Here is a 14,325-nt window from a genome sequence, read left to right as displayed (position 1 = left end):
CACAGAGAGGGCACCTAGATGGATGAGGTAAACCACGCCGAGACAGCCTATCTGCCGTCCAACAACGGTTATGACAAGTGAGCCAAATGAAGAACTTAGCTCTAGGTGGTGCCCAAGATTTCCACAGCCTTTTCCAAGGGTGAAAACCAGTATGCCCAATGAGAAAGGATTGATAGGCTGATTTGGTCGAGAAAATGCCAGAGGGGTTAGCAGCCCAAATATGCGTGTCTTCCACTTCCTCATGAAGCCGCACCTCAGACACAAGGTCCCAGATATGCAGGAACTGCTCGAGGACTTGGACAGTGAGGGTTCCTCTGAGATCATGCACCCAAGAATTGTTAGAGATGGCTTGTTGAACCGAGAGCACCTTCGCAATACGTTTAGGCACCAGTCCAAACATATCCGGCGCCAAATCCACGAGAGATCGACCCAAAAACCAACGGTCCGTCCAAAATTTAGTAGAGCGACCATTGCCAACTTCAGAAGTGACCAAGATCGAGAACAAAGCCAAGGACTGATAAGGAACAGCAACTCCAAAGCTGATCCAAGGGCGATGAGGGTCAGTTTTTTTGGCAAACCGGTTTGAGAGGTCAACCGAAACAATAAGTAGAAAATTCCATGAAGTATTGGATATTATATATCTCCTCTCAGTAGATATTGTTGAACCAAGAGATCCAGAGTTTAAGACAGTGCATACTAGACTTCTAGGTTCTCGTTTTGCACCACATTTCAATAATTACATTGGTGCAATAGATGGTACACATATAACTGTTATTGTGCCTTCCAAACTGTTGGTTGCTCATGTCGGATGATACGGATATTCCACTCAAAATGTGCTGGCTGTATGTGACTTCGACATGAGATTCACTTTCATTGTTACCGGATGGCCCGGATCAGTACATGATATGAGGGTGTTCAATGATGCTTTGCGCAAATATGCGGATAAGTTTCCACATCCTCCACATGGTATAGTCACATATTGTTTTATTGTCATCTTACTCGCTTCAATATCAATATTATTTCTCATGTTGAACTTTGTTTTTCAGAAAAAATTTATCTTGTTGACTCGGGCTATCCTAATCGAGCCAGTTTTCTAGCTCCATACAAAAGAACAAAGTATCATTTACCAGAGTTTCGACAAGGCCCATGTCCTAGTGGCAAAAAGGAGGTATATAATCACTTGCATTCATCTCTTCGTAATGTGATCGAGCGATCATTTGGTGCTTTGAAAATGAAGTGGAGAATATTATTGGACTTGCCGAGTTACCATATACTTAAGCAAACAAAAATAATATTTGCATGCTCTCTTCATAACTTCATTCGAGATAGTGCTTTGAGGGATGAAGAATTTGATATGTGTGATCAAGATGAAAACTACATACCAATACCCCAAGCATCTTCATCTCAAGGGAGCGGTGGCAATGCATTAGGAGATGAAGAAGAAGATATGAATGACTTTCATGATAATTTTGCTAATGCTTTGTTCGCTATGAGAGAGTAGATTGTTTCTGACGGGTTATTTGTATGGACAAAATTTCAAATTTATATAGATGATGTACCTTTTGTTATTTTATTTATGCATAATCATATTTCTGAGGTAAACACCATTCCAATTTGATGTCCATTTGCTTGTTTGCCGGTCAAGAGCTATTGTAGGATAAATAAGATTGGCTAAACCTTGTTTGTTTACCGGTCAATCACTTTGCTTGTTTGCCGGTCAGGAACTGTTGTAGGATAAATGTGAAACGTAGCAACAATAGCACACAAATGCCACCCTAAACATCTAGGGGTATTACCAACTTTTGATATCCAAATACAGCAAACCAAACATCCCAGAATCTCGCTTGCCAAACAACATCAGCTTTTACAATTCAGATTCTTCCACAATTCAGCTTTTACAATCCACAATCTACAATCAAAATTCTTACAATCCGGAGGGAAACAAACATGCCCTTATGGTCGACATGGCGGTAACACCAAGCTGCACGTGGGTTAAATTTCTCGGCATACCGAGACACATGATCTTGAGGACCTTTTCAGCAAATATGGGAGGTGAGAAAAATAGGTCTAAACTTAGGCCTTTTGTATTTGTGTCGGGAGTTGCTCCTGAAATGAAAAATGGGCTGCTTGGTTTAACTTGTTTTCTGGAGATCTATTATGTCTATACAAGTGAATAAGTGATCCCAACTAGAAATTTAAATCTACTGCTAGCTTCTAAGCAATTTTCTCAAGCTATTTGTTCTGTGACTTGCAGTCTCCAGATGAATTAAAATACAATATGAATATATTTGTCCTTAATTATGGACCTTTTGGGGTTCTTCAGCATTGGTGTAGTCATAGTCTTGTTGGTGTTAATGTTTCTGTCAACCATTCTTGCAGAGTGTGGCATGTGGATCTGAAGAGGGACTTTGGCTTTGTCGTAAGTATAACTTTGCACTCCTTTTGAGTGCTTTTCGCATTTCATCCGACTTTTCTCCTTTTTGTCTTAGTTTTTTTTTGTTTGGCTTTGTACATCTTTGTTATGCGGAAACCGAAGGTGGACTGTTGTCCATTTATATTATTTTAATATAACGATGAGAGTTAATAAAGATTTCTTTTTCCAAAAAAAAAACTTTGCACTCCTTTCATTTGCAAGATGTGCTCCTCTAATCTTTCTAGTTAACAATCGGTACTTCATTATGTTGTTCACATTTAAGGCCACCCCTGTATTTTGGTTTGCTGGATCATGTCGCAGGAGCTTAGGGGTCCTCGGGATGCAGATGATGCAAGGTGTGACCTTGATGGCCGAAAACTTGATGGGAGCCGCATCATGTTGAGTTTGCTAGAGGGGTAAGCTGTTGATGTTTATCAGTGTTCTTTAGTACATGTGACATTTTACCAAATTCTATACACTTCCTTTGTTGTGTGTTTTAGAGCTACACTAGAGCTTTGCTAAATTACTGTCCCGGACGACAGTGTTAATTGGTTAAACTTGTTGGTTGCTCTATTGATTTATACTTCGTTGCCCTTTGTTGATCTCTTCCCTTTTCTTTTTTTTCCATTAAGAAGGCCCACACTCCTTAGCCACACAGGTGTTGAATTGCGCCTGCGGGGTGGGTGTCGGGGATTGAACCCAGATCGCCCACCTGAGAGGTGGCTTGAAGAACCCAGAACAGTCTTAAGGATCTGAAGTAATTCCTTGAATTCTCTAGCTAGCTTGCATGTGCACTTCTTTGTAAGTACACATTTGATTTGTAAGTTTCACAACTACAGGCGAGGGAGAAGCTACTCAAAGTCCCCATCTCCTCGTCATGGAAGGGGCCAAGGGAGAAGCTACTCGAGGTCCCCATCTCCTCATCGTGGAAGGGGCTGAAGCCAGAGTTATAGCAGGAATTACAGGTATTGTATTAAACCTTGGTTGCATGATGATCTTGTGATTATATTTCACGGTTGTTTCACGGTTGTGCCATCCTTACTTGCGTGTGCTTGTTGAGGATGAAAGCGAAGTGCGGTAATATAATGTTACTATGAGGCATAGCAAGAGGGAAATTCCAATTGTTATGTTCCACTTGTGTTGTGTATGTTGATGTGGTAAGAAACTACTTAGTTTGACCAATCTTCTCAATGTTGTAATTAGTAATTGATGCTCTTAAGTATTATCTAAATTAATGGATTATATATGTGACCTGTTAAAATGCTGCATTAGGTCTAAACAAAAGTTTCCAAGTAAAAACCTGTGCTGCAAAAAACTGCTGAATTATTTTGTACAATGCATAGCATGTGACAGTTGTGCTTTCCATTCCCTTCCGTTGATGTTTGGTTTTGTAACCATTAATAATTATTAACTGTGTTTTTCTCTCGGTCGCTATCTCCAAGGAGGGATAACCGTAATGCGGATGGTGAAGAATTGTTGTCAAGGTGCACGGGTGCGATCTTGCCGGTCTGGGATTCGACCTCCGAATGTGCACCCCCATTTAAAATCTTCAATGTAGGTCACAGGAAGGGAACCGGTTGTAAAAAAAGAAAAGAGTTGCTGTCAAGAAACCCAGTTACAGTAGCAGCCCAAGGAGCAACCTAAACACAATGGTTCATATCATGGTGGGAGCACCGGGAGAGGTGACAGCCACAATTACTAAAGTGACGATGAGAAATACCGCGCTTCTCAGGTGACAGCCACAATTACTGAGGTGTCTAAAGTTGGCCCTGGTCTCGACTAAGGGCGTCGATCCGGTCGCTTGTATTCGTTTATCTCTTATTAATGAACAACGTGCTCAGATGTGTTTAAAAAAAAAAGAAATGCCGCGCTTCGCCAAAGGGAAGCGCCGGTCACCCTTAATTTGAAACTCTGGGGTTGTGAATTCTCAAAAGTGCTCTTCTGAACGTTAGTGACTATGCCGAGGCACGATACTTCATGTCTGAAGAATTTCGAGCTTTACTGTATGCCTTCTCCAGAAACTGGGTTGCGAATCGCCAAACAAACTCGTCTGAAGGATTTTGATGTTATTGTGTACCTTCTGTGAAGAATCTCTGCAATTAACTAGGCTTCTGTGACCTTGATTATGTTGCCTGGACTTAAACTAGCAAAGATGCGCCTCTGTTTATGATTATGCATTCTTTACTAGCTTCAGTACTTAGTGAAAAATAGCACATCAAAGGCGTCAGGTTTTGCTGTGTAAACTGCAACATAAGATATGCATGGCAGTGTGATGTATTTCGTGCGGCAGATGATCCGCATTTCGCTCAGGTGTACAGGCTCGTCGGTGACGTCTTCGGCTCCGGCGTGCCTCGGCCGGTGCATTTTTTAGCTGTATGTGTATTAGTGTCAAAGAAATTCATTTCGTTGCAGGAACCAAACAATCTAGGCACCATTTTTAGCCGTACGTGTATTAGTGCGTGATGTTTCATGTTAGATCGAACAACTTGAAAATTAGAGTATGATGAGGGATTTTGGTTCATGCCAAAATTTCTGACATTTGCGACCGAGATTTGTCCAAATTTAGGCAGGAAATGAGCTAATTAAAGAGTGTGTTTGGCATTATCAAAATTTTGTCATGAAATTACTTGCGCTAACCAGGGCAATTCGGGGACAAGAGTGAACTAGGGAGCTAATGGAATGCGATCAATTGAAATATGAGTTCAAATCTTGTCAAAGTTACTAAAATTCTGCAGGCCAAAGCTTGACATTCATCTGCTAAGAATAAACACCCAAAAAAAAAAGGTGATGAAAAATAAACCTTAGAAAAAGAGACAATGAAAAAACCCTTAACAAGTTTTTTAACGAATAAATATCAATTTTGATCGAAGTTCAGAATTTGGCAACCATAACATTCAATCCAAAGAACCCCCTAGGTGTCATTTCGGATACGAAAATGGTTCTCGGTTTCCTTTGAAATTCCTGTGTTTTGATTTTCGAATCCCTGACTTTACTTCAAGTGTTTTCAAAAGAATATACTCCTTCCATGCCTATTTAGTACTATCTCCCTTCTCTTTTTACTTGTCGTTTAGAATATCGACACGATCTTCAATCAACACGTTTAATTATTATTTTTGACAACTACCTCTTGATAAAAGTTGATAAAAATTAGATGATATTAAAGTATTTTTCATGACAAATTTATTATTATCATTTTCATGTGTAAAATTCTAATAGTTTTGTGTATATTAGTGATTAAAGTTTTTAAAATTTGATTATACGTATTCTAATGTAATATCTATTTTAGAATGGAGGTAGTATCTATGAGCACGGAATATTTTGGGAAATGTAATTTTCCAGAAAAATCTGACAGTGACCGCAGTCCAGCGGCCCTACCAGGCTCCCACCGCCAAGTGGCCTCATCACAGACGTCAATCTCTCCACCCTGATCCGCACCGTCCAAAACGCACCGGACCAAGCTGGCCGTCGTATAAACCCCGGGGCGCGTCCGCCGCGTCGTCTCCTCTCCCTCTCCCGCTCGCCGCCTCGCCGCCGGCTAGGGTTGTCGCGACCCCGCCGCTCGCCTCGCAGGTAGGTGCCCGAACGCACACCCCTGATCCGAACCTCCCTCCTGTGTTGGTTCCTCGTTCGCTTCTCCCGCCGCTCGGTTCTTCGTGGAGCCCGGTTGCCGCGCGCGTGGGTTCTTCGCGCGCGCTTTTCCATTTGCCGCGTGTTGTTCGTTCGCTTGTTGGTTCGTTCGTTCGTGCGGTTCTTGCGCTCGTAGTGCCTGGGCGTGCTGGAATTCGCTGTTATTTCCTGACTTGATTTGTTTGCGGTCTTTATGCTGCATTTTCTTTTCTTTCTTCTTTGTTCTTTGCAAAGATCATGGTAGGACAGAGGCAAATTTGTTCCTGGTAAGGACCCAGGGATTCGTAACAGGGGATCGTTGTAATCAGGGTTTTGATTGCATTGTTTGATAGGCTTTTATTAGGGTTTTTGGGCTGTTTGAGTAGTGGAAGAGCCTGATCATTGTCTCACTAGTCACCAATTCTGGTTCACGTCCTGCATTTGCGTAACTTTTTTTGTTTCGGGAATCATCTGAAAAGACGAAAGTCGAAGAGTTATTGTGCTGTGTGAGAAAACTTTGACGTTTGAATTACTTGCTGTCGCAAATCTTTACAATTTTTTCATGGAAAAGTTCCATTTCCATGGAAATTGATCCATGCTGTGTGTATGGAACTTTCATAGGTTGACCGATTCATTGATGGGATGATCTTGCATAGTTGCATCAGGTCCATGCAAGTTTATTTGCATGTCACCAGTTCTGGTTCACGTCTTGCATTTACTTAACTTTTTGTTGTTTCAGGAATCATCTGAAAAGATGGAAGTCGAAGAGTTATTGTGATGTTAGAAAACTTTGACGTTTGAATTACTTGCTGTTGCAAATCTTTACATTTTTTTCATCGAAAAGTTCCATTTCCATGGAAATTGATCCATGCTGTGTGTATGGAACTTTCATAGGTTGACCGATTCATTGATATGATGATCTTGCATAGTTGCATCAGGTCCATGCAAGTTTATTTGCATGTCTCTGTTATATAATGTTCTTTGTGCAGGCTTTTGTATCCTGAATGCATGTTTCCTTGCTTGCAGCACAAAATGCCTCGATACGACGACCACTGTTATCGCTATAATTGGACTGATCGTTATGGTCGACATGACGGTAACACCAAGTTGTACGTGGGCAAGATTTCTCCGCATACTAGGACACATGATCTTGTGGCCCTTTTCAGCAGATACGGGAGGTGAGCAAATTGGGTCTGAACATAACCTTTTTTTTATTTGTGTTGGGAGTTGCTCCTGAAAGGAAATTGGGCTGCTTTGTTTGACTTGTTTTCTGGAAATCTAGTATTAATCTATACAAGTGACCCCCCACTAACTGTAATTGGTTCTCTAAATGTTCTCTAAAAGTGAGGCACGTTATTAGAAATTTAAATCTACTGCAAGCTTCTTAACAATTTTCTCAAGCTATTTTTTCTGTGTTGCACTCTGCAGATTAATTATAGCACAACGTATTCATCCTTGATTATGGACCTTTTGGGGTTCTTCATCGTCGGTGTAGCCAAAATTATAAACAGCCACTGTGTTAGTATTACTAACAGTGTAATATTAACTTTAGTCCTATTGACGTGCTCTATTAAGCTCACTATTACTCTATTAGAACGAAAAAAAGAGGTTTCCTGTACCTATATTAGTACCTCACAATTTGACCCCTTCTGGTCTTCTGGACATGTTCCTCTTAATAAAAGTTATTTCTGTTTTATTGAATTCGTAATTGTAAAGAGCCTCAGTGGCTAGTGACTCGACATGTCTAATTGTAGACAACTGCTCCTTATGTTCCCTGCAAGTAGGTTTTAATTGTGACATGAATGTAAATTATCATGTAAAGCGTATAACCGGAGTTGATTCTTCTTTGTTTCTCTTTTCTAACAAGTGGGGACCAATTCGATGTTTTGTTTTTTCAAATGATTCTGCTGATTTCAAACTTTTTACATAGTGCTATTAGGTGTTGCATTTCTTTTCTAATGCTGCTGCATTTCTATGCTGTCTGATCGAGTAGATTGCGCTTCTGCTTGGCCTTTTGTTTCCCTTTTCTATTGCCAATTTTCCATCACATGCAACAGTTCCTTATTTGTGTTAACTGGATAATCTTGTTGAAGGTTTTGGGGGCTGTCAGCCTGTCACCCTACGTCGATGTCCATGGTTGGTGTGTGCCATTGGTGAAACTGGTGTCTGTTACTCCAAAGTTTTAGCAGATTTTGGCGATCCTTTTGAAAAAGTCTGTCATCTATTTTTATTAAAATAACACTTATGGCAAAGTGGTATTTAGTTTGACTATTGGCTGGTGATACATTTTCATTACTTGAGTCTTGATGGCGCTATTGTTTCTTTCAACCATTCCTCCAGAGTGCGGCATGTGAATCTGAAGGGGGACTTTGGCTTTGTTGTAAGTAGAACTTCTCGCTTCTTTGATTTGCGAGATGTGCTTCTGTAATCTTTCTAGTTAATAATAGGTACTTCATTATGCTGTTCACATTTAAAACTGCTTCTGTAATCTTTCTAGTTAATAATAGGTACTTCATTATGCTGTTCACATTTAAAACCACCCCTGTTTTTCGTTTGATGTATCATATTGCAGGAGTTTTGTGATCCCCGGGATGCAGATGATGCAAGGTGTGACCTTGACGGCCGAAATTTTGATGGGAGCCGCATCATTGTTGAGTTTTCAAGAGGGGTAAGCTGTTGCTATCACTGTTCTTTACTACATGTGACAATTTACCAAATTCTGTGCACTTCCTTTGTTGTGTGTTTTGAAGCTATACTAGAGCTTTGCTGTATTACTATCCAGGACGATAGTGTTAATTGGTCATACTTGTTGGTAGCTCCATTGATTTATACTTTGCTACCCTTTGTTGATTTCTTCCCTAGTCTAATTGACATATTTGTATTGATTTCCCTAGGCCCAGCGTGGTCCAGGAGGTATCCCCATCGGACCTCGTCCTGTTGCTGGCATCTGCTATAACTGTGGGATAGATGGGCACTGGGCTCGTGATTGCAAAGCTGGTAACTGGAAAAATAGGTGCTACCGGTGTGGAGAAAAGGGCCATATAGGAAGAAACTGCCAGAACAGTCCTAAGGATCTCAAGTATTTCCTGGAGTTCTCTAGCTAGCTTGAATGTGCCTTTCTTTTTTAGCACATATTTGATTTGTAAGTTTCACAAATACAGGCGAGGGAAAAGCTACTCAAGGTCTCCATCTCCTCGTGGAAGGGGGCGAGGGAGAAACTACTCCAGGTCCCCATCTCCTCGTCATGGAACGGGCCGAAGCAGGAGCCGCAGTAGGAATTACAGGTATTGCATTAAACTATGGTTGCAACATGATAATCTTGTGAATACATTTTGCAATTGTGCCATGCTTAGTTGCTTGTGCTTGTTGAGGATGGAAGTTAAGTGGAGTAGTTAATGTTACTATGAGGCCCTAGCAAGAGAAATTTCCACTTGAGCTGTATATGTTGATGTGATAAGAAAATGCGTACACTGACCAATCTTCTCAATATTCTAATTGGTAATTGATGCTCTTAAGTATTATCTAAATTAATTGATTATATATGCGACCTATTAAAAAACTGCCGCATTAGGTCTAAACACAAGTTTTCAAGTAAAAACCTATCCTGCAAAAAAAAAAAAAAAAAAAAAAAAAACAGAACTGCTGAATTATTCTGTATAATGTATAGCATGTGAAAGTTGTGCTTTTTATTCCTTTCTGTTGATGTTTGCTTTCGTAATAATAATTAACTGTGTTTCTCATTAACAGTCGGCTGCCATCTCCAAGGAGGGATAACCGTAATGCTGGTGATGAAGAATTGCCGTCAAGATGCCCTGGTTACAGTCGAAGACCCAGGAAACCTCCACCAACGGAGCAAGCTGAACGCCATGGTTCATATCATGGTGGGAGCCCCAGGAGAGGTGACAATCGGAGCCATAGCCCCAATTACTAAAGTGATGATGAGAAAAGCCGCGCTTCACCAAAGGGAAGCGCCAATCACCCTGAATTTGAAACTCTGGGTTTGTGAATTCTCAAAATGCTCTACTGAACGTTAGTGACTATGCGGACGCATGAGACATCATGCCTGAAGAATTTTGATCGTTACCGTGTACCATCTGCGAAGATTGGGTTGCGAATTAAGCTCTCTTGAATGTTAGTTGCTACGGCGAGGCATGAGACTTCGTTTTTAGAGGAGGCAGGAGACTTCATGTCTGATCGTTACCTTCTGTGAAGAATCTTGCCTGCAATTAACTAGGCTTCTGTGACCTTGGTGATGTTGCCTGCACTTAACTGGTTTCTATGAAGTAGCTGCCGTCTGCAAAATGCATTCGTTTATGCTGATTTATGTATTAACTAGCTTCAGCACTGAACGAACATGACACATAATAGGCGTCAGGTTTTGCTGTGTACTGTAAACTGCGACTTCAGTGACATGGCCTTGGAGTTGCGAATGAAGTTGCATAGACTGCATGCTCAGATGTGTATATATGAATGAGCGTGCTACATTTCATCCGTCAGGTGAATATGTTGAGCATGTTGCTGAACTATCTCAGCGAATCAAGGACGGTTGGTGAACAAACAGGTAGAACAATATTGAGCGAAATTTTTAGACAAACACACTATGAAATTCCAGCAATATTGAACGCATGTAATTACAATTTACAAGAGGTAAGCAAAATTTCAATGCAATTCAAAACTAGGTGTATTCTATCAGAGCGAGGGGATAGACAATATAGTCAAGGAAGAGGCATCTCTTTCTAGTTGCTGTAATTCAGCATTTTTCAGTAGCTAGAACAATTCAACCCGGTTCACCTCCCCTCAGCCTTGATCAGCTGTGAGAAGGCGTTGCTCGTCGACATGTCGGAATAGTCGATTTCTGTGCGGCTTTCATCTGCAGTGCTGAGCTCTAGGAAGCTTACCCTCTTAGCATTTGAAGGGAGTTCAGAGATCTGATTCATGCTATCGATGTTGGAGATGTCTGGGCCTGCCTCCTGGAGCTGCAGCACAAACTCCAGGTTCCACAGTACATCGCCCATCGTAGGACGCTCGACGCCATACTCTGCAAGGCATTTCTCAACCGTCTCTCCAAACTTCCTCAATGCTTCAGGCCTGATTGCCCCGGCGATCCGTTGGTCGACAATCTGACCAAGCTCTCCTCTCTTTTGCCACTTAATAGCCCACTCTGCAAGGTTAATCATATCTCTTGGAAGAGTTGGGTCGATAACTGGCCTTGCACAGATCACCTCGAGCAACACTACACCAAATGAGTATACATCTGACTTGTCAGTCAGCTTCTGTCTCCGGAAGTACTCAGGATCAAGATACCCGAAACTCCCTTTCACTGCTGTGCTAACATGTGTCTGATCAAATTCAGGCCCGACCTTTGAGAGGCCAAAATCTGAAACCTTGGCCAAGAGATTTTCATCAAGGAGAATGTTTGCTGACTTGACATCACGGTGGATGATTGATTTTGCAAAACCAGTGTGAAGGTAGTGGAGCCCTCTTGCTGCCCCTATGCAGATTTCCAGCCTTTTCTTCCAGCTGAGAGGAGGCATCTCACAACCATACAGCTGACTCTTAAGAGTGCCTTTCTCCATGTACTCGTACACCAAGATCATCTCGTTGTGTTCATCACAGTAACCGATGAGCGACACAAGATGACGGTGTCGCAGCCCTGACAACAGCTCGATCTCCGTCTGGAATTCCCTCAACCCTTGGTGAGACCTCTGGTTGCACCGCTTTACAGCGACTTTGCTGCCATCCTGCATTACTGCTTTGTAGACCTTCCCAAAGCCTCCAATTCCAATGACCATCTGCTCATCGAAGTGATTAGTTGCATCTTGCAGCACAACAAAAGGAATTCGGTAGCTCGCGTCACTGGCAGTTCCAGATGTAATAGTGGTCCGGCTGGTTGTTCGGCTTCTTGTGCTAAGGAAGCTAAAACCATTTAGGGGTGTCCAAGAACTTGTGGGACGCATTGTCCGTGGTGGCTGTGGCTTTTTCTTTCTTCTGAAGAAGATACAGAAAACAGTAGCAATGCTGACAGCAACAACAGCTCCAAGAACGGAGCCCAATATGACAGCGAGATGCCGCTTTGCCACCGACGGTGGTGCCACGATGTCAACAGTCCCGGTACTAATGTTCATCTTCATGATCTCCAGGCCATTCAGGATGCCATTCGGTTTCATGTCCCTTAAGCTGGAAGTTCCAATGCTGACGCTGAGCTTACCGGATGGATCACTTGATGGCAAGACTATATCCAAGTAATACGGCACTGCCAAATTACCAAAACCTTTAATGGAGAGATCAAGATCTTTCGACGCTAACCAGCTATCCACATAAGCATCAAAGTAGAGCTCATATGCAGCTTTGCTCACTATGTCACAGAAATGGAACCGGATGAGATAGCTTGAACGACCGTCAACACTGAATTGCCATGTCATACTGGACATGAGGCTGGTGTTTGTCTGCACAAACAGCTGCCTTGCAGTGTTGTAGACACTGTCTGGTGCATCCTCCTGTGTCGCTCCTTTGTTTTGGTAATTCAGCTTTCCTGGGAAATTAACAGCTTTAGTGGCAGTGGAATTTAGGAAGAAACTCTGATCGATAGCCCATGTTCGCCAGAGCGTGTCGTTTTCAGGGATCACCTTCGGTCCCCCCACATTGACCCTGTAGAATGTCTGCAATGGTTGCATCGACAGGCCGAGATACTGTCCAACAGGATTCACAGTTGGCGCCGAATCAGTAATTAGATTATCAGGAACCGAGATGACCTCAATAGCATTGATGAAGGATGTGGTGTTCCCAAGAGGCACAAATGTTAGAATGAGCATGTCCCTGGTAATGTTCAGAGAATACTCCTTGAACACCGGTGACGAACTGCTCGGCACAGTGAAATTGTTCAGGAGCACAACATCTTGCGTCGACACCTTGAAGTTCGCTGTGGCAAGATCATAGCTCTGGTATTTGAAAGGGAAGAAGTGAAGGCGGACAAAATGCCGGCCACGGCTCTTGATCTTGAAGGCGTAGGACGACGGTGCGGCGAATATCCTGGCAGACTGATACAGCTCAGCGTTGTCGAAACCTGAGACTGAATTGGGTGTGGTGATTGCGGTAATGCTCTGAGGGGATGTCAATATAGTCGAGCTGGAAGTGTCAGCCTCGAAAACCCTCTGGCCGATAGTTGCCTCGGCCGTGGAGCCGCAGTTGATTAGGTAGTTGTCTGCAGGGGTGAAATCAGCATTGCAGGTGCCAAGGATCCAGATGAACCCCAAGAGGCCTAGAACTAGTTTTAGCTTAATAGTCCCAGTATCCATGACCACTTCTGATGAAGAATTGCAGATTGGGGCTAGAATGATGAAAGGGTCATGAATTGCACAAAGATCTAGGAAGTACAGGGACAGAGGAAGCTAGAACTACTGAAGAGAGTACACATGCTTAATTTCTTTCAGAGCTGCAGGCACACTGTTGAACCAACCCGAGGCCGAGGACAAGCAGAATCCGGGGAGAAAAAGGTGTGAAGAAGCTCAAACTTTTCAGGGGCGGGTGGAGAAAATTGGAATCGCAGCAAGACGGAGCTAGACGAAACCTTCCTCATCAGGCAAGCACCCCATCAAGAACACTCACAGCATCCACCGATAACTCGATCTGCGCAACAGTTCGGTACAAAACTGTCAGTATCTTGTCTAGCACGCAGGAACTGAAAATTGAACAGAACACTCGAGTAATCAACGCGATTTCCCACCCGAGGCGAGGGTAAATCGAAACGAAAAAGGGGAAAAAAGAGGTCTTGGGGGAAACTGAAAGGAGCAGTTTGTTTACCTCTTGCTGCTCCCAGGCATTGCTTCTTCCCTCCGAAGAAAATCTCAGCTCGTGGCACAGGGAACTGAAACTTCAGCCCCGAAATCCAAACCCGCCCCAGGAAACAACCGGGCCGGAGAAGAGAGCGGAAAGGAAAGACAAAGAGCCGAGCCGCCTCTGCAGGCCTACGCACGCAGGCAGAGGGAGGCGTTTTCTTGAAGCCGAGGGCACTCCACAGGTGGAACGACGCAGCCAAAAGGCACCGCTTTTGAACACAACAAGACAAACTGGAACCAGACAACGGATTAGTAGAGGGCGTGGAGCACCAACGGATAATATGGATTAATGTCAGTATAATTTAATTAATTAATTAGTTATTTTGATCTATTTAGTTGATTCAGTTGAATTAAAATGGATTTATATATCGTTTCACGTCCATCCCTACGGATTAGCATGTGCTTAGAAAGCTACAACCGCGCATGCATGTCTTGAGTCTGGAGAAGAGGTTTTGCGATGACAATGGTGGT

At 42.7% G+C, this 14,325-nt stretch overlaps 2 protein-coding genes across 3 annotated transcripts; one reads left to right on the top strand and one right to left on the bottom strand.

The window, feature by feature from the left end:
* The first annotated feature begins 5,898 nt into the window (after window positions 1-5,898).
* LOC133885282 (serine/arginine-rich splicing factor RS2Z33-like) lies at window positions 5,899-10,441 on the top strand. The gene is made up of 7 exons (XM_062324974.1): window positions 5,899-5,983; window positions 7,046-7,197; window positions 8,360-8,399; window positions 8,592-8,687; window positions 8,914-9,098; window positions 9,181-9,303; window positions 9,767-10,441. The coding sequence occupies exons 2-7, from the start codon at window positions 7,052-7,054 to the stop codon at window positions 9,948-9,950; spliced, it is 774 nt and encodes a 257-aa protein (XP_062180958.1). The 5' UTR covers window positions 5,899-5,983; window positions 7,046-7,051; the 3' UTR covers window positions 9,951-10,441.
* Window positions 10,442-10,581: 140 nt separating this feature from the next.
* LOC133884753 (receptor-like protein kinase HERK 1) lies at window positions 10,582-14,071 on the bottom strand. 2 transcript variants are annotated; one of them, XM_062324297.1, is made up of 2 exons: window positions 13,820-14,071; window positions 10,582-13,697 (listed from the first exon to the last, which is right to left on the bottom strand). In XM_062324297.1, the coding sequence occupies exon 2, from the start codon at window positions 13,312-13,314 to the stop codon at window positions 10,807-10,809; it is 2,508 nt and encodes an 835-aa protein (XP_062180281.1). In that variant the 5' UTR covers window positions 13,315-13,697; window positions 13,820-14,071; the 3' UTR covers window positions 10,582-10,806. The 2 variants fall into 2 exon arrangements, with proteins under 2 accessions (XP_062180281.1, XP_062180280.1); XM_062324296.1 differs by having other exon boundaries at window positions 10,582-13,645.
* Window positions 14,072-14,325: the final 254 nt, after the last annotated feature.

Source organism: Phragmites australis, chromosome 11 (assembly GCF_958298935.1).
Source record: "Phragmites australis chromosome 11, lpPhrAust1.1, whole genome shotgun sequence".
Lineage (NCBI taxonomy): Eukaryota > Viridiplantae > Streptophyta > Magnoliopsida > Poales > Poaceae > Phragmites > Phragmites australis.
The sequence above is the reverse complement of the archived record's forward strand: the minus strand, read 5'-3'. Positions and strand labels throughout refer to the sequence as shown.

Excerpts from the sequence above, each read along its gene's own strand:
- LOC133885282 (XM_062324974.1), top strand. The coding sequence starts at position 7,052 with ATGCCTCGATACGACGACCACTGTTATCGCTATAATTGGACTGATCGT. Across the intron at positions 8,400-8,591 it reads AGGGGGACTTTGGCTTTGTT|GAGTTTTGTGATCCCCGGGA; the intron begins GTAAGTAGAACT and ends ATCATATTGCAG. Across the intron at positions 9,304-9,766 it reads AGCCGCAGTAGGAATTACAG|TCGGCTGCCATCTCCAAGGA; the intron begins GTATTGCATTAA and ends TCTCATTAACAG.
- LOC133884753 (XM_062324297.1), bottom strand. The coding sequence starts at position 13,314 with ATGGATACTGGGACTATTAAGCTAAAACTAGTTCTAGGCCTCTTGGGG.